The following is a 23,498-nucleotide window of genomic DNA, read 5'->3' as shown; positions in this document are numbered from 1 at the left end:
TAAGCACTATATCGATTAGCTGATCTATAATGAAGAAAAAGATAATCCAGTCTCGGATTACTTCCCTTCAGGTAAAACTGTTTCCTGTTAGATGCCTAATTAATAGATAAATAAGAAAACAATAAAACCAACCCTGATTTTTGGATGCAAAGTAAATCATGATTTCCCACCTGGAATCCCCCCTCCCCCCGTTTTAAAGATTTTATTTATTTATTTGACATTGACAGAGCACAAGCAGGGGGAGCAGCAGAGGGAGAGGGAGAAGCAGACTCCCCGCTGAGCGGGAGCCCAATTCCAGACTGATCCCAGGAGTCTGGGATCAGGACCTGAGCTGAAAGGCAGATACCTAGACTGAGCCACTCAGGCGCCCCTCCTACCTGGAATTCTTAACTATTTATTGTTATGCAAAATGCCTTTAAAAGGTCTGATAAAGTCCTACTCTTAAATACAGAGGGCTGCAGAGCAAGTCACGTGGGTAAGCAACATGGCAGCCTCACGGATTCCTTTCAGGATTCCAAACATTCATACCGAGAAAAGCTTTTTGGTAAAGCATTTCAGAGCATGAGCTCTTTGACTTGCAGAGGTACCCTGTTTCCTGTAACATTTTGCTCCTTACCTATAATTACACCAGTTTTTAAATTCAGGCTTGTCTGGTGAAATAACAAATAGCATAAGAAAATCTGAGAGTGAGACACATCTCATTATGGTTCTTTTACCTTTACTGATTTTTAATGCTACTTAGTATTTCTTATTCCTATGGAACCCCAGACCTGCCATAGAATTTGTATACTTGACCTAACTCCTGGCCTTCTATCAACTTACTGTGAAAGGCAGCAAAATGCATTCATTCACAATTAAATAAACAATTTAAACAATTTAAATAATCTGCAGATTTTTCTAAATGCTACAATTTTTCACCATTCTGATCTTTTTTTTTTTAAGATTTTATTTATTTGACAGAGAGAGAGAGAGAGAGCCAGCGAGAGAGGGAACACAAGCAGGGGGAGTGGGAGAGGAAGAAGCAGGCTCCCAGTGGAGGAGTCCGATGCAGGGCTCGATCCCAGAACACCGGGATCACACCCTGAGCCGAAGGCGGACGGCAGACGCTGAAGGACTGAGCCACCCAAGCGCCCCTCACCATTCTTATCTTCTATCCTACAGATTTCACTAATCATAAACATATGTTTATTGTTACCTGTAGAAGCTTTGGAAACATTTCTTCCCTTTACTGTGTTCCACTTCTTAATCACCTACTAAGAAATTCTTTCCAATCCCCACTTGGATGCAACGGGAATCTCAAAGTTAATATACATCTGTGGTGGACTAAGTAATGGTCTCCCAAAGATAATGGGTCATAATACCAGGAATCTGTAAATGTTACTTTACAAAGAAAGAGGACCTTTGCAGATGTAATTAAAAATCCTGACGTTGGGAGAATACCCTGGATCATCTGGGTGGTCCCTTAGGCCACACCCCAGTGTCCTTGTAAGAGAGAGGCAGAGGGAGATTGGATACCCCTGCAAGAGAAGGCGATGTGACCACAGAGGCAGAGACTGGAGTGAGGCAAACCACAAAGAAAAGGTGCCCCAGTCACCACCAGAGGCTGGAAAAGGCAATGGATTCTCCTCTAGAGCCTCTGGAGGGCGCACAGCCCTGCCCTACACCTCTGGCCCCATGAAGCTGATGTTGAGCTTCTGGCATCCAAAACTTTGAGAGTAACTTTCTGCTGCTTTAAGCAACCAATTGTGGTCATTTGTCATGGCAACCACAGGAAAGTAGTGCAAATAAAATTAACGATCACCCCGCCCCCCACACCCCCTCACCTTGCAACTCTGCTAGTTTGCCTCATCTCAGTAAATGGCAACACCATGTAACTGCACTGATCAGGCCAAAAACCTAAGAGGCCAAAAACTTCTTACCCTCAGAACATCCCACATCCAGTACACCAGCAAATCCTGTCCGCTCTGCTCCAGAGGCAAACTGACTCTGAAGCTACTGAAGCTTCCATAGCTCGGTGTGTTCTCTGTGGACCAGAACGGGGAGCATGGAGAATGCAAGCAGTAACTCCAGCCACGTGATGGAGGCTGAGAGCACTGCTGGGGGCGTCAGTCCTGGGGTTCTGCCAGGCAAGGTCCATGTACCGCTAGCACATCTTGCATCTGCTCAGTGCCAGGGACCAGGTGTCCCGGTGGCATCAGGAGCAGCTGGACTGTCTTTACTTTCAGGAGAAGGACCTGAAAAAGTCTGCCCCATTCTTTGCTCAAGGGCCTTTATGACCCAGGCTGCAAGGCCATTCGACACATGCATCCCCCAGCAAAGGCAAGAAGTGTGAGGCCAAAACATGGAAGAAAGTGATGACACAGTTGTGGCTTGTGGCTAATAAGAGTATCTTATTTGTCTCATGTTTGTGGTGTTTCTAAATTATAATTTGTTGTTTCTTATTCTAAATATTCATAGTAGGACCAAACTCAGCATTCATACTTATAAATTTTTTTTCACAAAGAAGGCCCCTAAATTGTGTAAGTTTCGGCCCTTAACAGCCCTACCTCGACTTCCAAAAAAACCCTAAATTCAGCCATTTTGTATCCCCCACAAGTTGCCATCATTTATCACGGGCACTACTGTTGAGGGCACCCAGACACCATCCCTTCACTCTGGTCACACTACAGTTACTTTTCCACTTGGCAGCCTCACGATCCTCATAAAACACGGGTCAGTGTACGTCACCACTCTGCTCACAACCTTCCAACGGCTTCCCAGCTAACTCAAAGTCAATACACCCCACACTACCCAGAGCGATCTTTCAATCTATAAATCAGTTACTTCTCTCCCATTCGAAACCTCCGAAGGCACCTCATCATACTCAGAATAAAACCAAAACTTCTTGTCACGGCCGAGCAGCCCTCCGCCCGCATTCATTCTGCTCCGCTCACAGCCACGCCTGCCTTCTTTCTCCCCATAAAACAAGCCAGAGACTTCTTCACGCTTCTCCAGTCACCTTCTCCTCCACCTTCACAAGCCATCAGACCCTTTCAAAAGTCTCCTCAGAGATTTTATCCACCCAAACTATCAAAAATGAACTTCCCCGCTACTATGTGCCCCCTCACTGAGGGGGATGCGTCTGCAGAGCGCTATGTATTGCTGCCGGATACCTTATACATCCCGGGACACAGAGCTTCTTTTTAAGATCTCCTCCCACTGGAATATAGAGTTCCACGAATAAGCCACAAATACAGGTTAAATGAATGAATTTTGCCCTGCATGTCTATGGAGGCTGCTTTCTGGAAGATCGTTTCTGAGTCGTCAAAGGCAGTGGCCATCCCTCAGAATGGCGCCTCCCGCCCCAGGTTCCACAGCGGCAAGATGGCGCCTCCCGCCCCAGATGCCACAGCCGGCACCCTGCCCTGCTTGGCCATCTATTCCCAACCACATCACTGTGCTTTCTTGACTCACACTTTTCCTCCTACTCTGGATATTCCCAGAAGCTCAGACCTTGGTTCCTTCCTCTCTACTTTCCCTGTGAACTGATCTCTTTGAATACTTCACTTAACCACCATCAAGCCATTACTAGCCACCTGGGATGTGGCCCAAAGCACATCTCTTCAGTCCACTGTTGCTTCACAAAGTTCATCTGTTCTACTCTATCCCAGCTTTCCCAGACCCATATCATGAACATTTCTATTAGTCTGAGATTTTTTGCATTGTTCTACATATAAAATCTGTCACGATTCTTGTTGACTTTTTAAATTTTTTTTTTTTTTAGATTTTTTAAATTTATTTATGTGACAGAGAGACAGCCAGTGAGAGAGGGAACACAGCAGGGGAGTGGGAGAGGAAGAAACAGGCTCCCAGTGAAGGAGCCCGATGTGGGACTCGATCCCGCAACTCCAGGATCACGCCCTGAGCCGAAGGCAGACGCTTAACGACTGCGCTACCCAGGTGCCTCTACTTTTTACAATTTTTAACTTAAGTCCCTTAAGTTAAAGAACTTAAGTTCCATTTCCAGTGTCTTGACCTCAGGCCCGGTGACCTTCTCTCACTGTCACACTGCACTAGTTTCTTTACCTCCGAGGTTTAGTCTCATCATTTCCCACCCACTGAAAAGTCCTTAATCTACTAATTTCGGCAAGACATCAGCCATTCCCAGAATGACTAACGATTCCTACTATTTGATCCCATTCTACCTGTAAAACTAGCTTTTATGCCTCAACAACTTGGAGCCTTCCTGTGGTTTCGCTGGTGCCCATCATCCTTCCAACATGCCATGCTTATGAATGGTTAGGGTTTGTGGCCATGCTCTGTCTTTCCAATTAAATAATGTTTGTTTTCTCATTTACTTAGATAAAATTCTACCTATCTTTTTAAAGTAAACTTCAAATCATACTGTTCCTAGATCTTTCCAGCTGTGTGTGTATATATAAAACTCTAACACCCCTGAACTCTTATAGCACTCAATGGGCTTCATGTCTGTACTGATTATTTTGGCTTATAATTTACACACTCCCTTATATTATTCATATTTGTCCCGGGGACCTAGGGCCTTTTATCAGGGTAACTGTGCACTGGGGAAAAGGAAGTAATCAGACCTCTTGGCAACTACTGGACACTGGCTCCAAACACATACTAATTCCAAGAGACTCAAAACATCACTGTGCTCCACTAGTCAGAGCTGGGGCTTATGGAAGTCAGGTGATCAATGGAGTTGTAGCTAAGATCCATCTCAGGGAGTCCCTGAACCTATCCTGTGGTTATTTCCCTAGTTCTGGAAGGCGTAATTGGAACAGACGTACTCAGCAGCTGGGAGAATCACCGCATATGTGTTTAGTAAGCAGTTGACTGTTTCGCCAAAAAGACATGAATTTTGTAAAGACATCTTGCTTATGCTTTATAATATTACTTCTAAATAAAGCAAAAACTTTTGAAGATAGTTGCACTTTTCCAATTATTGACATATCTACAGCTCCTGGTGATCACTTTACAAACGGGATTAAAGCAAAACGCTGGATGTTAACATCTGAGCTGGAGATTTTCTACTGAATCCAGAAGTGGACCATACATCATCTTTAGCTTATCCAGGTTTTTTGATGATGTTATTTACTATTTCCTTCCAAAGGTTCAAATACCTTTGAATTATGTTCTTATTAATAGCCTTTGAGTTAGTGATTAGGGCAAATAGTATACGTTTAAATTAGATAACTCACCGAATGTCAACATGTTGAGGATTTTCTTTTTGACAGCGAGGACAGAAATATGTCATTCTGTTATTCTCTCCTAAGCGACACACAGTTATTTTGCAACAGCACTGACAACAGTTAGGACGGTTATAAACCTTATAGTGTTTAGAGATAACAGATCCTGTTTTATGGCACTGAAAACAAACAAACAATATTATAATATTATCAATAAGACAGTGTTGCTAAGGAGCCAAAAATACATTCCTGAAAATAATTTGTTGAAAATTTACATGTTTGTACATAAGTCCATATAATCTTTTCTTTCATCTGAGAAAAAGGTATTGACAAGATTCAGTTATATTTGTCAAACAAGATTTGTGTGAAATAATTAAGCCATTATTTAATAACTTACTAGTATTCAAAACTGTTCTTTGCATAGCATTATCTTTTTATCTAAATGGGATGTAAAAGTTCTACAATTTAAAATGTCTTTCATCCCTTTAAGTTTTTTTTTAATTAAACATAATTATGCGGTTATAAGAAAAAGACTAGATTAGCTAGAAATCTGATTATTTTTAGAACACTAAAGCTGCTCACTTTCTTTTCAACAGCCAAAACCAAAAAATTTATTTCTACAGTGAAAAACCTGAGATTGTCTTTTTTTGTTGACCTGACAAAGGATGCTTTTTCATTTTTAATCTCACAAATTCACTAAAAAAGAAAATAAAAATTCAAATGTCTTACTAGCAAAGACCATGTCCCATTTGGTATACATTCTAATTCAAAAGACATTTTGATATTCTGTCACAGTTTTATTCCACTCATATTATTTAAAGCTTCTAAAAAGATAGTGTTTGGGTTTATATAAGCACTGGAAATGTGACTCACCATATATACTGAAAATTACACAAACAACTTCTATTGATTTAAGCAAAGTGTTAAAATACCCAAAACTTAATCTGGGTCAAAAATGGGTAGTGGTCTATAATCACCTTTCCCTGAAAGAGTAAGTAAGCATATAGAATATTAAAATAGCCATAATCCTCAAGGCAGACTTGTAAAGCAAGAGGTTCATTAACACGTTAGGCCAAGAAATGAAGACTCCTATCATACCTGCCTTCCTGGACATAGCAAAAATAAAAATTTTGAACACAGAAAATGGACTGTGGAGGAAAAAAAACATATTACGATACTTTGTTGAAAAGAGAAAATGTGTTTTTTGAACTTTATATGCACATGTATACACATATACACAACTTTCAAAATTTACAGGTTAGCAAGTACTTACTTCATTCTCAAAACAGTCTTTGTGGAGATAGATAAATATTATTATCCCATTTTACAGGTGAAGAAACTAAACCTAAATTATCTAAATAATCTAAACCACACAGATAGCAGGAGGCAAAATCTGACTGAACTGAGGTCTGTTTATTCCAAAGAATTGAGTCTCTCTCTCCCTCTGGAGTTCCGACGTTTTACTTTCATATGTCCAAAAACAGAACAAGAGTCTCAGTAAAATGCTAACACAGTTGTTCCCCAACTAGTATAAAGATAATTTAATATAATTATTGTTAGACAAGTTTGGACTGACCTATGACAAAATTTCTAGAAGTGAATTATGCCGCCCACGTGTCCCTCTCCCTTCCTGTACCTCTACACACTGACCACTAGATGGCTACAAACAGCCTTAACATTTTTTGGTGCAATCCAAGGGGAAACAGTTGACATCTTACATAGTAGAAACATTTTTGCTCTTACCCTGTAAAAAAGAATGCTGAAGTCACGTATCATTTTCACAAGGTAATGGGTCTGTTCATCCGTCAACTGACAAACCTTAGAAAAGAAAAACAACCGAGGACAGTTTCATAATTTGTTACTGTTGAAAAATAATGCCAGTTCCAAGTTCTAAGAAAACTATACACAGATTTAAAATATAGGCATATCTTCTAGAACTCTATTTCTCACACATATATTTAATGTCATTAACAATGGCTTTAAGTGATAACACTACAGATTAAAAAATACCATTCTTGTTTATAAATTTTAGTTTTAAATATGAGTAATTCTAAATATCTCTTCTGTATCAGACATCTTCAAAGTCCCAGCCTTGTGTGTCAGCCACCTTGAAAAGTCTCGCTGGATTTGCACAGGGATACAGGAATAGATGACCATCAAGGTCACTATCAAGCTTTAAAAAGATATGAATTTATATACATGCATTAATATCAGAATACTTGTTAACACCTGGAAGAACTCAGGAATAGCCCTTACTGAAGAATTTTTTGTGACACAGCCTGGCATAAATCTCAGTGTTACCCTTGTAGAATTAATTACCATTTGGCATGTGCTTTCAATGGTGATGCCAGAAAAAATCCTGTCTGATGACTTCCCTTGCTTATGTACATGAATGTACACAAACACCTATATTCAATAGAAACTAAACTATCAGTGACTATAAAACCTAAAATCATTGAATCAACAAAATCATTATGAAATTATGTATATTTTTCATTTATTTAAAGTTTAAAACATAAGCACTTTTGAAATTGAGCTATTTCTTACCATATCTTATATATTATATTTAGTCATACCTTAAAATGTTAAACTGTACATTTTCCATAACTGTGCATGTGCTTTTAGGGGGTTAATAGCTAAACCTGAGAACTGTTGTTAATTTTTAAACTCCCAGACATATGGGCAAATGATCTTTTACTAGATGAACTGCCTGCTGAATATACAGATAAAAAGTAAATTCCCAGCTTATCATAGATAATGACAATACTCCGAGTACGAAAACTCTGGGTTCTTTTTTCCAAAAACATTTTCCATACAGGTCTAGGTAATTTCAAAAAGCTTGTTCTTATTAAAATTCTGTTTCATTACTCCCATGTCACAGGAATTGAACCAACTTGTTCCAAGAGCCAAAAAGCAGAATCGAATCTAGAAAAATGATTAACTGATTTCTTTGAAAACTTATTTCTTACTGATTTGGATTTGACAAAAACTACCTAGGAAATAATTACAGAAAATCAAAATGTATTTTTGGACTCAGGTAAAAAACGATTTCATTTAAAGACACCAGTTGGATGTAGATAAAAGCCCTAAAGCAGAGTTCTTCCCTTAGAAACTAAAATACACGTAGCCTTCTACCTGGCTTTGGGTTCTAACCGCTCTGCTTTTCTTACAACTTTGCCCTATTAACCACCATTCTCTTTCCTACAATTTTAACCTCTCCCCTCTTGACTATTTTTTTTTCTTATATAAATAAGTTTGTGTCTCTGCAGTTGAAGAACAAGGAAAATACAACAAAACCCGGTCCTTGTCCTGACTCCCACCCCCAGCGAGCAGTCTGTGTTTTCCCTTTATTCCAGCAGAGCTGTTTTACAAGTGCTTCAAATTTTGTTTCCATCTCCCCACTAGTCCCTTCTGCCTCAGTCCCCGCTACCCAACTGCCGTGCTTATTCCCCCGAAACAGCATTTGCTAATGTCAAAGTAGCTATACAGAGGAATACCTAAGTCTGTATAGAGTGTTAATTTAATATGCCAGGTACAAAGAGCAAGTGGTGAGCTTACTTCATTCCTACACCCAATAGTAACTCTCGAATGGCCTCCCTGTGCTAGACACTGCATTCTAGAGGCTTGGATCCATCAATGAACAAAACAGACACCTTCCTCATAAGAGGTGGTGTCGTAGTAGAAAGAGGCAGCTAACAGGTAAAAATTAGGTAATGTTCGAAAGTGATCAATATTATGGGGAAAATACAAAGCAAAGCAAGTTATAGAAGACGGGGAATGGGAAGTGGAAGGGGGGGACGCACACAGCAATTTTAAAGGGAGTGGTCAGTGTTGGCCTCGTTGAGAAGCTGACACGAACAAAGACCCCGAAGACTCTCTTTGGGGAGAATGTTTTACTGCAACACAGACTTACGTGTTCCATGCTGATGTCTCAACAGTATCTAAAAATACAGAAATCATTTAAAAAAATACTTATGACCTACTTTAACAGCTGGGTGGAGGCCACTGTCAAAGAGAGCTTCATTTTTGATGATGTTCCCTACCCCAGGCAACACTCTCTGGTCCATTAACACATCACACAACATCCGTCCTTTCTGCTTCTTCACTTCACTTTCTGCTCTTGAGAAACTAAATTTAGGGGAACATACATCTAATTCTTCCATCATTCTTATTCTCTGTTGGCTTTCTGTGGAGTTTCTGTAGCAAGGAATATAAAACACATTAATCATAAGTCTAGTTATAATTTCACAAAGTGTAATTTAAAAGGAGCTTTGATAGAAACAGTTTCTGTTAATCGGAGTATGAGTTATATAGCCAAACAATGAAGACCCTGACAAACCAGATTATCTGAAGGCGCTTTCAAAATGAGGTTTTATCAATTATAAACCATTTTTAAAACATCTATCTAGTTCGACATTTCAAACCAAACTGCAGATCTGTCTCTGCAGTTTTTCAGCTGAAGTACTTTTCTTTTTTACCTGAGTTCTACTGATGAGTCAAAGAAACAAATCAGATCTTCGGTGAGCTGTACTTCAAAAACAGGAGAAACTCCATTTTTATTTTTATACTCAAGTGGATTAATCTGGATGGAGCCTTTCATTCCAAAATGAATCCTGAAACAACATCAAACCCAGTTTTGAGTGGCAGAAAGTATGTTGTGTATCTAATTTTTCCCCCTTCATTTCACTTTTTGGATTATAAGCAAGCAAATGTTAGTCAAGATAGGTACTTTTAGGGGGTGAAAAATGTAACCAATATGATATCTTTTTCTGCTATGGCTTTGTGTCCTTATAAAACTAGAAGATGTAACAATTCAGTTTTTCAAACCACAAATAAAATGAATTCCTAGAGAAATAATAGGGCCCGACAATAAGCCAAGAAAACATACCCTGTTCTTCTTTTCTTGTCAGATGAAGTAGTTTATTTCATGGAACAGTCTAGTGTTTCAGCTTTCTCTCGGATTCAAAGCCTTTGGATGAGATGAGGCTAAATTTAAATTGCCTACAGTTTTGGTTTTTTTTAAATAAATTCTACAAAGCCACTAATATTCATTCAAATTCTGTATTTCTAGCCACAATGGATGGAAAATGTTTACCTTCACTAAAATGATATCTACAGTTTAAGACACTCTTCTTCCCCCTTGCTCTGGGATACACAATAAAACAATTTTTTGCAAAATCTTATGCATCAAAAGAGAACAAGTCAAAATGTTATTGTCTTCAATTCTTCTAGTTTTCTTTTACCTTTATATGTATTGGGAAGAAAGGATTTATAAATATTTACAGTTAGCTTGAAAGCCACAATGCAGTGATGAAAAATTTATAACCTTGCAGCTTCTATAGGATTGATTAGCATGTCCAGTAAAAAAAAAAAAAAAAAAAAAAAAGAGAGAGAGAAAGTGGTTTCGTGAGACCTCTGATGATGAAGATCAAAAATGATTTTCAAGATGAAATACTGTGTCCGCCTTTCAAATCCTTCTCCTTCTATCTTTGTTGAGTTAATAAATATGGCTCTTTTGGCAGCAGATGTTACTGCACTGTGCTTCTAATTCCAAAGCACCATGTTATAGTATTGTACAAGGTTAACCAGTCTAACTTTAAAAATGTGGGTTTTAAACTCTGTGTGCCCTACTATCAATCATAAATGCATTTTACATGCCCCATAGTTCTTGACAGGAAAAATGTGTGCCTGTAAGTACTCCATAATTTAGCTTATGGAGGTTCAACCCCAGTGAAAGGTGTACAACTGTCATGCCCAGAAGCCATCATATCTGAAATCTTTTCAGCTGCATGGCTCATAAAGTGGATTCTAAATCACTTTCTATAATGAAACTGCAACCACATAAAAAATCTCAAAGGTTAAGACCCAAATGAAATGCAGGCGTAGCCCCAATAAGAACTCTGAATCAAATTATGTTTTTTTTTTTTTGGTCTTATTAAATCTGGTCAATTTAGAAGAAAATGTGCATAAAAATCACAATTTTTAGTTTATTCTTATTTATTTTATTTATATTAAATAGCAAAATGTTGTGTTGACTGAGCCCCAATAAACCAACAAATGTTGGGTTGATTGTTAAGTACCCCTTTATATTAAACTAAGAAAAATACACCAGTATCATGGAAATTTTTAGGCAGTCACATCTGTACTGTTATAACAATTGCCATATTGATCTTTTATAGACCAGGACATAGGCTCATATCACATTTACATTCAAGAGTTCAGTTTGCTTTTCAAGATCCCTCATTATAATCAACCCAGTTTAAGAAAATTTTATTAGATCCTTATTTCTAACTCTTTACCTTCTCAAATACCTTCCACCCCCAACCCAACTGGTTACCTAAGATCATTTACTCTGAATAACATGACTGCCTGCCAACAGTGGACATTAGGCCCAACTTTCAGTTGATGTCTTGTCCCTTGATACAGTTGAATCAGAAATGGACACCCAAGTCAAGCTAGATCCATCAGTATCCAGTACCTGGATCCATCTGCCTTCTCCTGACAAATTTATAGATTTCGGCTGCAGAGAGATCAGTTTCCCGTTAGTACTAGGAGATCCAACATGGGAACTGTCTACAGAAATGTCACCCAACATGAGCAACAGAGAAGCCAAGAGAGGCCTGTCTGCAGGAAGAAAGAGTACAGCAGAATTCAGTGAGGGACAGAATAAAAAAAATGCAGAGTCCTCATAGCATTTAGCCTTTGCTTCCAATTCTGCCTGAAACCCGACTGCCTATCTTCAGGTAAGATACCCCATATTCTTGTAAGAAATAATTACTGAACTCATTTGAGTTGGGCTTCTGTCACTTGCAACCAAAGTTCTAATATAAATTATATCCAAAGTAAACATTGAAGTGATATTTAAAAAAAATGCCTCTAGTTAGAAATAACTTCCTAAAACAAATCAATAAATAAGACCTGATAACTATTTTAAACATCAGCCACATGTTTCCAGGTTATCACTATGAGAATGACCAGAAGGATCAGAACAGCCTAAAGCTTTATTTTTATTATGCTATAAATAGCATAATAATAGTGGTGTCACAGGTTCATCTTAGTGATGACTAACTACACATTACAATAAGGCAACTGCTTATGAAAATTATCAAGTGGTCAAAAGTGACCTAAGGATAACAATGACTGTAAAATAGTTGAATATAATTATTGTAAAGCTTATGCTAGAAATTCAGAGAAAAAAGTTAAAAAACAATATGGAATGAACCATGTTAAAAAGGAAACAGGGAGTTCTGCACCTCCTTAGGGTACAGAAGCTAAAAGGACATAGAGCTCCTATCCTAACATGGAGACAAAAGTCGTATTATTTACAGAATCATAAATTCTCTTGAACCCATCAGAGACAAGAGGCTGCAGGCAGCCAGGTGAGCTAAATTCCAAAGAGTAACAAGCCCCTTCCCCCTGCATGTGGAAAGGCAGACACACAAATTATTTTATATGTGGCGGACTATAGGCAGAAGAGACAGCTACCATAAAAATAGGTAAGAAGGAAATAGCTAAAATTTTCCACAAACTTCTAAACACTCAGTGTGGCTAGTATGACTGTTTAGAATTCCTGGAGTCCCAGACAAAAGGAGAGCACAGGTTCACACGTAAGCTCTTTTTCACGGGTGTGCACCGTTGTGCGTGAGAACGATTTGTCGTGGGAAGGGACCAAGAGAGCCACCCTTGGTGGCATGACACTGGTCTATAGCCGAGGGAGAGGTGCATACAGAAAGCCCTCTGTCCCTGAAGGAATAACAGGAAACCATGTGTGCACAACAGTCAGTCTTGCATCGGGCAACAAACAGAAGCAGGTGACCACGGGGGAGGGCAGGAAAGTCTTTGCCACCAGGCTCAGGCCAAATGCGCTGTTGCTGAGGACGAGCAGAGCAAAAGCCACCTGTCTTCAGGAGTGAGGCAGGGTGTCAGCTCTGTCACAGAATCCTGCAGTGATACGTGGAGACATCTGTTCCCACTCACAGATAGGAAGGAAATGCTCTTTTACTGAAGACCACCCACACATGGAAGGAAGAATTTGACTGCCTTGGGGCGGAAAGGGCCAGTAGCTCTGAGAAAAGTGCAACCCTCAGGTCCATGTGCACAAGGCTTAAGATTAAACCTGGCCTAGAAGAACCATTTTCCCCATTATGGACCTCTCACTGAATAACAGGCAACAGCAGTCTACCACTGGGGTGAGAGTGGGGGTGGGGAGGGGAAGTGTGTGGAGAAATCCCCTCATGATACGAATACCCAGGGTCTGCTAAAAGCTGAAAGTAGGGCAGAAACACAGAGAACCAGCCCCAGACACACCAGGCCACACTTGAGTTGGAGCTGCTGAAGTGTTTGATGTCACCAGTGCACCGAAGCCAACTGCAAACACAACAAAATCTGAACCGAGCTGAACTACTCAATCCCCTCCCCTAATGACCTGATAGAAGAGGCATTACTATTTTTGAGGTGAAATATTATTTAATTCAGTGTCTACTGTTCCTCTAAACACAATTATCTGGAATTGAAAATAATTGACACATAAAAAAATAAGATAAAAAAACATCAACAAAGGGACTCAATGTCAAGAGAAAAAGCAGTCAACAGAGCCAGACCCAAAGATGTGCCAGATGTTGCAACTATGAGGCAGATAATTTAAAATCAACTTAACAATTAAAATTACAGTTGTCAGTTGAGAATATCATGCCAGGTCGATCTGCTATGATAAGGTTTCTAACCTTCCACAATTACTATAGTGCTGCACATGGATTTTATGCTAACACGTTTCCAGGCTTTTATAACCTTGCACAGAGGTGTGATACAGCTACACAATCAGAGCCAAGGCAGGCCATGCATGGGCCATTCTCCATCATACAGCCAATGGCAGATGCTTTCCACTCATAATAGATCTCTATATGCTTTCAAAAGGGGTATAGTAACCAAGATCCAGAAAATCCATGTCTAGGAATTTATCTTAAGAAAAGATCAAAATGGTAAAACATAAATGCTCAGGGATGTTAACTTCAGAATTATTCGTTAAAGTGAAAAATGGGGGAAAATGCTAATCAGTAGTGATTAAAAAATGATGACAGAGTGGAATACTAATTAGGCAAAATAATAACGTACATGTATATTTTGACACTGACCAATACAATGTGAAAACTATGTAAAAAAAAAAAGCCTAATATAATTAAAATTCCCATTTATATAAAAATCATAATATACAGTATCATATCATTATCTGTACATGTGTAATGTAAATTATGTATGAATATATGGTATATACACTGTATTTTATCTATGATATTTACAAAAATGTTAAAAGTGCCTTTTTTTCTGATAGTAATTACGGGTGGTATTTACTTTTGCCATTAGACTTTTTGGAACTATCTTAATGTTTTATAATTGACTTTTTTTTTTTTTTTAAAGATTTTATTTATTTATTTGACAGAGAGAGACAGCGAGCCAGATAGGGAACACAAGCAGGGGGAGTGGGAGAGGAAGAAGCAGGCTTCCAGCAGAGGAGCCTGATGTGGGGCTCGATCCCACAACGCCGGGATCAGGCCCTGAGCCAAAGGCAGATGCTTAACGACTGTGCCACCCAGGCGCCCCTATAATTGATTTTTATATTACTTTTAGAATAAGGAAAAAATTGCAATCATAAATTACAGAATCATAAATTCTCTTGAACCCATCAGAGACAAGAGGCTGCAGGCAGCCAGGTGAGCTAAATTCCAAAGAGTAACAAGCCCCTTCCCCCTGCATGTGGAAAGGCAGACACACAAATTATTTTATATGTGGCTGACTATAATAATATGTATTATTAAATAAAGCAAGAAAAGAAGAGCAGAACTAGTAATCATGTAGGCTGTCAGGTGCAGAAGGGAGAGCCAATGAAAGAGGTAAAGATTTCCAGATTTTCTCCAGTTACACATGAAAGCATCATAGTTACTGAAATAGAAAATAAAAATTTCAATATCTACCATTTCAAACACTAAAGATGTTTCATGTTCTGCCCGTAGATTACTTTTAGTGGTTAGTTTTCTTATTTTTTCTGTCTCTCTCTCCTCCTTCCTTCCTTCTCTCATTTAAATCGAGGTAACACTGACATAGAACGTTAGTTTCCCATGTACAACATAACGATTCAATGTTTGTAGACATTGCGAAATGACCAGCACAATAAGTCTAGTCAACATCTGTCACTGAACACAGTTACAAACATTTTTTTTTGTGATGAGAATTAAGATCTACTCTCTTTACAGCTTTCAGGTCTGCGGCACAGTATTGTGAAACACCGTGGTCCCCGTGATGTACGTTACATCCCCAGGACTTACTTATTTCCTATCTGGAAGTTTGTGCCTTTTGATAATGGTCAGTTTTCTTAAATTGCAGGTGACAGAAACCCAACTCAAACAGGTTTAGGCACCAAGGCATACTTAGTAGCTCACAGGATCTGAGGGAGGATTGAAGGATCAAGTTTCAGGAAAGGAAGGAAAGCAGCTGGGTCTCAGGAACAGATGGAAGGAGGGGCCAGAAGGCCTTTCGGATTCTCGGTTTTGTGCACACTGGTTTTATTTTCCACCACCTCACGAGCTGAATAACACGGACACCCACAAATTCTAAGGCCTCATATCCTAGCTTCCCTATGTTACAGGGCCTGACCCTCCTTGCCTCCAGAAGAGGAAGTCTCATGGAAGAACCCACACTGACCCAAACGACTATGTATGAGACAGAAGATCCGGTTAAGATCGCGCTAGAGTCAACCTGAATTCTGTGGTCAGTGTGGCCAGATGACCAGCTTCCCGAAGGAATGCTGTCCCTAAAAGACAAGTGAGCATGTTGGGCAGACAGATAGCAGGACTGACTACTCAAGTATCTGATTTCATTTAGAACTTTTATCACGCTTCAATTTTTCTAACATGGTAATGTGGCAGATCACGAAAGCTACGTCTAAGCTGTAAAAACCTTTTTATGAGTAGTGTAGAATCGATTCCTTAAAGATTGTTTTGCAAACGAAGAACTGTCACACTATCTTGTGCATAGCTGTTTAGAGGATCAGATCACTTAAACTCCAATAAATTGCAAAATTGACAACGTGTAAGGCTTCTCTAAAATGGGAAAGCCTGTAAAATATTTCAGATATACTTTTGGAATATGATCATTGCAAACCATCAGAGTCGTATAAATCACAAATTGGAAATAGCGAAGTGTTTTGGAAAGAGAGATTCATTAAAAAAATATATCTTTTAAATGCGAGTCCAAGATGTAACAGCTGGGTTCATTTTGATGGCAAGTGGCAGCTTCCAGGGTGGATGTGTCTGGGTGAATAGATGGGTAGACACATTCCCACAGGGTACTAGCAATATATACACATCCACAGTTAATAGACGGTATATTTCGGAGTGAGATTGTGAATGTATAAATTTATTCTTGCTTATTCCTTATGTCTCAGTTTTCTCTGATGAGTATTTGTTACATACAGAGCCAAAAAATTAAAAATGACTTCTGTTTTGTTAAAGATGACGAACTTCTTTAGAGCATTCAGGAGTACAGGTATTAATCACATATAACGTCACAACTGTGCTCCAAAAATAAGTGCATGTCAAATAACTTTTCCTATTCCATGGCACTGTTAGGGTCACTCGAGCACTTTGATACATCTTTTAGTAACAGAAACAGTTACTCTAATTTGTATCTCTCTGAAGTGTGGACTTTTGCATGACAGATTCTCTCACAGAAGGCTGGGTCTGCATTCTATTTCCATTACAAATGAATCCCAGGAAGATTCGTGGCCTGCCCTGTAAGATGCATTAAAATCCAGGGCAATTTTAACTGTAAAAACCTGTGAGTTAAGGGGTAAATATAAGTGAGCATTAAGTGTGTTTCCTGCTCTACAGTCTCTAAAATGCAGACCAGCCTGGTGGGTAGCAAGAAGAGGCGAGGAATGAAGACTACATTTCTATCTCATGCTCGCAGACCTGCAACCTCACACAACAATCACATTTCTGTGACAGAGTCATCCATTCTCTAAAGAAGCGTAGGTTGGGAGTGTATATATTTAACTTCTATTAAATTGTGAAAGCAGATGCAGTTGATTTTAGGTTGCTCAGTTTGTATCCAAATAGCTGATCTGCCACTGACCTTGAATTATTATAACAGATAGTCGTTAGGGCTGTAGGAAATTGAAAGGAAGCAAGCCACAGCACTTCTCCCCATGCGTACCCTGAGAGACATACTAGTTCAGTTAGTTTAAAGAAGCGATTGCCCTTGTTTAGAACTTCAGGGAACATTTACTGACAGCCCTGCACTCAGAAATGATTCCCCTTTTATCAGCCTGGTGGAGGACACTTGATAAAAACCTCCCTCTCATCCTACAGAAATAAATCTGCACGTAACACCAGCGAATCAATAGCATATCAATGTTTTCAACCGCCTTGCATGGATACCATTGTGTCCTCCTCCATTCAGAGTGAAGGGTTTCTGTCACATCCATCTACTTCCACAACAATGCAACCCACAGCAGATCGTTCCTGCACGAGCCAGGGAGCATGTGCTGACGTTATCATTTCCAGACTGAGAAAAAAACCCACCGAGTGACGCTGTTGGCCAAGGATGGCGGCCACTGACAACAAAGAGAGAACATTGCAAAGGAGAATCAATTACATAAACTCTGAAGGTCTCGAAACGTGCGGTAGATGAGGGGCAGCAAATAACCATCAGACAGTCATAATAGTTCTCTGTGACCATGAGTCACCTTTTGTCAGAGGCACAGGGCCTAGTAACAGGGCTTTTCCTTTAAGGTGAAATTGTTCAATAGCTTCCAGAAACACTAAGAGAGGTTCAAGGGAACACTACCATTCTTCATGGGCTGCAATACCTTAGGCTAAACTCAGAGAAGACAAAGATTTGGTAGACATGTTAACGCAAAGGCCTTTCTCATTTTCCTGCAAAATCGGAACAGGGGCTCATGCTCCGGCGAGTACACACATCTCGACATTCTTGTCCTTAAGTCAATCAAGGTAGGAGATTGCTGGTCCTTCATTGCCAACACGTTAGCAATGAATTTCCATAAGGACTGTGGAAGAATGGAGAACTTGAGAACTTCCGGGAAAAGTTCTGGAACTCTATACATAAGTTTCCAATTCCATACAAGGCTTCAGAAAAAGAAGAAAGACAGAAAACTATAAAAATCTAGAGACAGGCTGAAACCAAACTCGGAGCTGTTATAAATATAAAGAAACTAATGTCACTAATACAATAAACGCTTGGGGAAACACGAGGGAAAACAGGAGGGGAGAAGAGCCATGTGAGGAATTTGCGAAGAGCCAAGCCCAGCTGTGTTGCTGTACCATCTCCTGGAAGCCCGCCTCGCCGACCCGTTTTTCTTAAAAGAAATAAACTGACTAGACCTCCAAGTGACGATGACATCACAACTTATTCATCTTCTGCTTATTGCTTTCCACGATAGAATCTCAACCTCTTATATTAGAGCTCTCTTAAAAATGGAGTACTTTCTACATGATTAAATGCGACACCGGGTGAACTGCAAGAAAAGCCTTCTACACGTCTCTAAACAGAGAGATGAGATGTATTGTGCAGGTTATCTTACCGTAAAGCTTTCGGCCCAAAGTACATAAAGAGCTCCTTCCCCAAAGTCTGGACACCACTGTAAACGTATCCATTCAACAGTCTCAAGAAATTCTGGCTGGAATCTTTATTATTAGTCGGTGCAGCAGCCTAGGAGAAAATACACACAAACCCACATAACCACACATACAAACTCTAAACAAAATTATAATTTCATTCTTAAATGTATTTCTATTACTTCATGCCCAGGTGCATCCCAACGAGAAGAATAATCTCCAGCAAGTCAAGTAATGTAATCAGCTGTTTACATATATTTTGTCAAATTACTATGGAGTCATTTAAAGAGAGAGGCCAGAAAAGAAAAATTAAGTGGAAAAGAAAGTAATTGGCTCACAATCAAAATGAGTTTCTTCCAGGACCATATAGCTCTGCACATACGAAAAGAAAGCACAGAAAAACGATGTGAATGTTTTAAAACTAAAAAATAGGGGAGTCTTCCATTTCCAGTAGCACAGCCAAGGTCCCTGAAAGAGCATTTAGAGCCAAACAGCTAAAAAATAGTGGATAAAATATGAAAACAAAATAGTTTTACCTGTAATGATGAACTCAAAAGCCAGAAAGGAACAATAGGAGGTTGAAAACAAGTAAAAGGGGGAGAGAACCCCAAAGATAAGCAGCTCTCTGATGCAGGCTATTGTCAGAAAGGCACTTACAGGCCCCAAGGAAAGAGAGTTTCAGCTTTCATGGTCTTGTGAGGTGGAGGGCATCAGTGGTAAAGACCGGGCTCCCCTGAGTGACGGGATCTAATGCATGACCTGCTCTCTCCCTCCTCAAACCACAATGTCAAGAATAAAGGAAAAAGAAACCCACTACTTCTTCTTCCCATCACTGTGCAAAACCAAACAATATATTGTGAGGACTACAACATATGTACTAAACACCGTAAAGATCAAGGAAGTTATAAACAAAATAGGAGCCCTTCTGTGGGGCAGGGAAAGGAATGGGACTGGGTTTAGATATTGGTAAGGCTCTTTTTCTCGATGGGCAGTAGGTGAACTGGTGTTCTTTGTATCATTGTTTTTCATTCTTTAGATATGGTTATAAATATTCTTTAATTTGCAATCAAAATATAATAAAAAATTTAAAACCATCATTAATGCCTAGCTATTCTATAAGATACAGTAGGCACATATAATTGTGCTCACACATTAACTCTTAATCTAAGGAAATATCCTCACATACTTCTAACCTTTCTTTCATTTTTCTCGAATGGACCTGAGAACTAGATTAAGAGGGTAGGTAGGATCCAGGATAAAAATCTTGGTGTGGGGGGAGGGGTAGTGAGGTAGTGGTGATGGTGACAGGGAAACAATTGTAAAACAATTTTAGAATAGTCTAGGAGAAAATCACAACTTCCCCTCCACTTATGGTAGAAAGATACTCAGTGATTCTCAAACTTTTGGTTTACATTCTAAGTAGTTAAGTCCATTGTATTCTTTAGTTTCCTAAATTGGCCCTTATTTAAAAGACGTAGGGTGCCTGGGTGGCTCAGTGGGCTGAGCATCTGCCTTCGGCTCAGGTCATGATCCCAGGGCCCTGGGGTGGAGCCCCGCATCGGGCTCCCTGCTTGGTGCTCCTCCAGCTTGTGCTCTTTTGCTCTCTGTCAAATAAATAAATTCTTTAAAAAATCTAAAAAAAAAAAAAAAAAGAAAGAAAAAGACACATCATAGTATTTAGTTCAAAGGAACAGAAGGATGGGGCGCCTGGGTGGCTTAGTCATTAAGCTTCTGCCTTTGGTTCAGGGCGTGATCCCGGTGTTCTGGGATCGAGCCCCACATTGGCTCCTCCGCTGGGAGCCTGCTTCTTCCTCTCCCACTCCCCCTGCCTGTGTTCCCTCTCTCGCTGGCTGTCTCTCTCTCTGTCAAATAAATAAATAAAATCTTAAAAAAAAAAAAAAAAGGAACAGAAGGATAAGAGATATTTTAAAAACCCCAAAAAAACAAAGATTGAAAATGGCTAGGGACTGAATTTTGTCCCCTCCAACATTCATATGTTGAAGCTCTCATCTCCAATGTGACTGTGTTTGAAAATAGGGCCCTTAGGAGGTCCTTAGGTTTAATGAACTCATAAGGGTGAGGCTCCGGGTCCAGCAGGATTAGCGTCCTTATAAGAAGAGACCACAGAGAGCTCACTCTCTCCGTCTTGTGTGCTCAGAGGCAGCACCACAGAGACGGAAGTGGTGTCTGCAAGCCAGGAAGACAGCTCGCACCAAAACCAAACTGGCCTGAACCTTGATCTTGGACTTCTGGCCTCCAGAACTGGAAGAAAATAAATCTCTGTAAGCCTCCAGGCGATGGCATTTGTCATGGCAGACCAAGTGGACTAAGGCAGGAACAGACACCATTCTTCCACTAAACCCACGTTCGGTTACAATGGCCACAGCAGATGCTTGAATTTCCCAACTGCCTGAAGTTCAGGGGACCGGCTTCACATCCCTCCTTCACATAATAAGAACTGGGAATCAGTCACAGGCTTGGAGTGACCAATGAACCAGTGCACAGAAGGGATTACAAATGGCAGCCTTCAAGCTCTGCTCAAACCACAGAAAGAACCTGTGGGAGGTTCTAGCAAGAGGCGCTACAGATACACAGGCCACCATGTGCTTGGGACACCTGCCTCTGATTCCTCTCCTCTTTCTTGGTTGAACCCCAGAGCCTAGCAGTGATCATCAAGCACTCCCACAACAGGCTTGAGGACTCAGGAAGGGAAAAATATACCTGCACATTTGCCTCGTTTTCATAAATGAATCTGCTAGAATTGAGAAGTACCAGGAGGCTTGATGTTTTCCTGCATAAGAGAAGACTTTTACCTTGCAACATAAATATACTTGGAACCAAGTGTAGATTAAGAGGGTAGGTTTCAATGCAGGTTTCCATGACAACCAGTTAGTAGGTAAAAAGTTCTTCTAAATTAGCCAGGACACTTTTAAGATGACGATATACAGGCACCTGGGTGGCTCAGTCATTTAAGTGTCTGCCTTTGGTTCAGGTCATGATCTCAGGGTCCTAGGATCATGCCCCGCATTGGGCTCCCTGCTCAGTGGGGAGCCTGCTTCTCCCTCTACCTCTCTGCCCTGCTTGTGCACCGTCTCTCTCTCTCTCACTCTATCTCAAATAATAAACTCTTAGGGAAAAAAGGTGATATACAGAGCAGATACAGATCTGTTATGAGTAGCATTTGCCTCTGCATAGATTGGGTTTGATACATTTTTGGATCTTGGATTTAAGGTCCTAGTGATGTTTTAAAAACCTTCATTTCTAAATTAATGTTTCCCCCACCACTCCCATGTCACCAATCTCTTATCCTCTCTCAATACTGTTTGCTAGGAAGTGGTTTTAGCCATGCCCTGCAAAGTCCGTTGGCTTCTCTCAGGGTTCCCAGCAGAGGCTAGGTGTTCAATCTGATCCCATTTCATACATACAGCCCCAGACCCTGTCGTGGCTTTCCTGCTTGCTAGCCGAGGAGGGATTTGTGACCACTGCCACCATAGTGCTTTAATCTCCTTTAATCCTCCAAGTTTTACAAGTTCATCTAAAACTCAGCCTGTCTTCAGTGTGTTGGGAAGGCAATCATACAGTCTGTCATACTTCTACCCACTTTGGCTGCACAAGAAGGGGCCTCGGGCCTGGAACATTTCCTATCTAGAGACAAAGAGCCCTCAGGGTTTATTGCCTTGGGGGGGAGTATCTTTCCCTCTTCCAGGCTCAATGTACATTCGTGTGTGTGTCAATGGTTCTCGGGCACGACCCCAGCTTTCTGAATTGCAGACCCCAGGGGGAGGGCTCGGTGTCCTTCCACCTCTGCACAAAGCGGGGGGTGTGCAGTCACACTGTCTGTGTCTCCTGCACACAGGACCCACTGGCCATGGGGACCCATGCCTTGTGTGGGGCTGGCGCTTGTGCTCTCTCTCTCCTTGGGCTGTAAGCACACACTGGACCCCTTGAACCTGCTGTGCAGGTTTTCTCAGCAACTTGGAATTAGGCACTGGTTTCTTCCAGTGGCACTTAGCTGCCTTTTAACCTTGGCCACCGTCGCGTTACAGTCCAGCCTTCTGCACAGCCTGACCCCCAGGAAACAGTGACACACAGCATCCCCCTCACTTTCCCCATCTCGGTTTCTCACGGTACTGCCCTGAAGCTAATCTTGCCCCCGGTGCTACTTTTACCCCCTGGGAAAACGCAGGACTGAGCAGCTCTTAACCACTTCTCTGTTCCCTGCACACACCTCCTTTCCTCCACTTCATTCCGACATTACCATGTTTCATCATGGCTCCTGGCAAAGAGACAGACAAGGTAACCTTGAACTAGACAGGCTGGCACAACACCTAATAAAACAGTATACGAGTCCCAATTGTCTCCTGTGAATCTGTTCACACTGCCGAATTAACAGCTTTGACAAGCACTTGCACCATTCAGCTTAAAACTGACTGTCAACAGCCACCACAGTGTCTGTAATTTGACACCCTGTGACAACAAAGGTGGGATGTGACACCTGGAAAGATGTCCCTCACCATTAAAAACACGCCAGTCATGACTGTTCATCGGATTCATTCATTTTAGAAAAGTTTACTGACCTTCCAGTATGTATTAGGCCTTGTTCCAGATGATGGGGATGCATTAGTGAGGAAAAACAACAACAATTAAAAACCTCCTGCCTTCAGGGAGCTTACAGTCTTCC

General features: G+C 40.5%; 1 protein-coding gene across 3 annotated transcripts in view; it reads right to left on the bottom strand.

Annotated features, from left to right (window-relative positions):
- Positions 1-23,498, bottom strand: part of NEIL3 (nei like DNA glycosylase 3) — an 80,236-nt gene that overhangs the window by 46,564 nt on the left and 10,174 nt on the right. For all 3 annotated transcript variants that reach the window (XR_006782584.2, XM_045813446.2, XM_045813444.2), the window contains exons 2-6: positions 18,784-18,911; positions 9,668-9,802; positions 9,173-9,386; positions 6,933-7,007; positions 5,202-5,368 (exon numbers count right to left, since the gene is read on the bottom strand). Coding sequence is in view for 2 of the 3 variants with exons in the window: in XM_045813446.2 (XP_045669402.1) it covers positions 5,202-5,368; positions 6,933-7,007; positions 9,173-9,386; positions 9,668-9,802; positions 18,784-18,911 (719 nt within the window). In the remaining variant the exon portion in view is untranslated. The remainder of the gene's footprint in view (positions 1-5,201; positions 5,369-6,932; positions 7,008-9,172; positions 9,387-9,667; positions 9,803-18,783; positions 18,912-23,498) is intronic.

Source organism: Ursus americanus, chromosome 27, assembly GCF_024610735.1.
Source record: "Ursus americanus isolate L20-20 chromosome 27, mUrsAme1.1.p, whole genome shotgun sequence".
Classification (NCBI taxonomy): domain Eukaryota; kingdom Metazoa; phylum Chordata; class Mammalia; order Carnivora; family Ursidae; genus Ursus; species Ursus americanus.
Note: the sequence above shows the minus strand (reverse complement) of the source record. Positions and strands in the feature narration are given on the sequence as shown.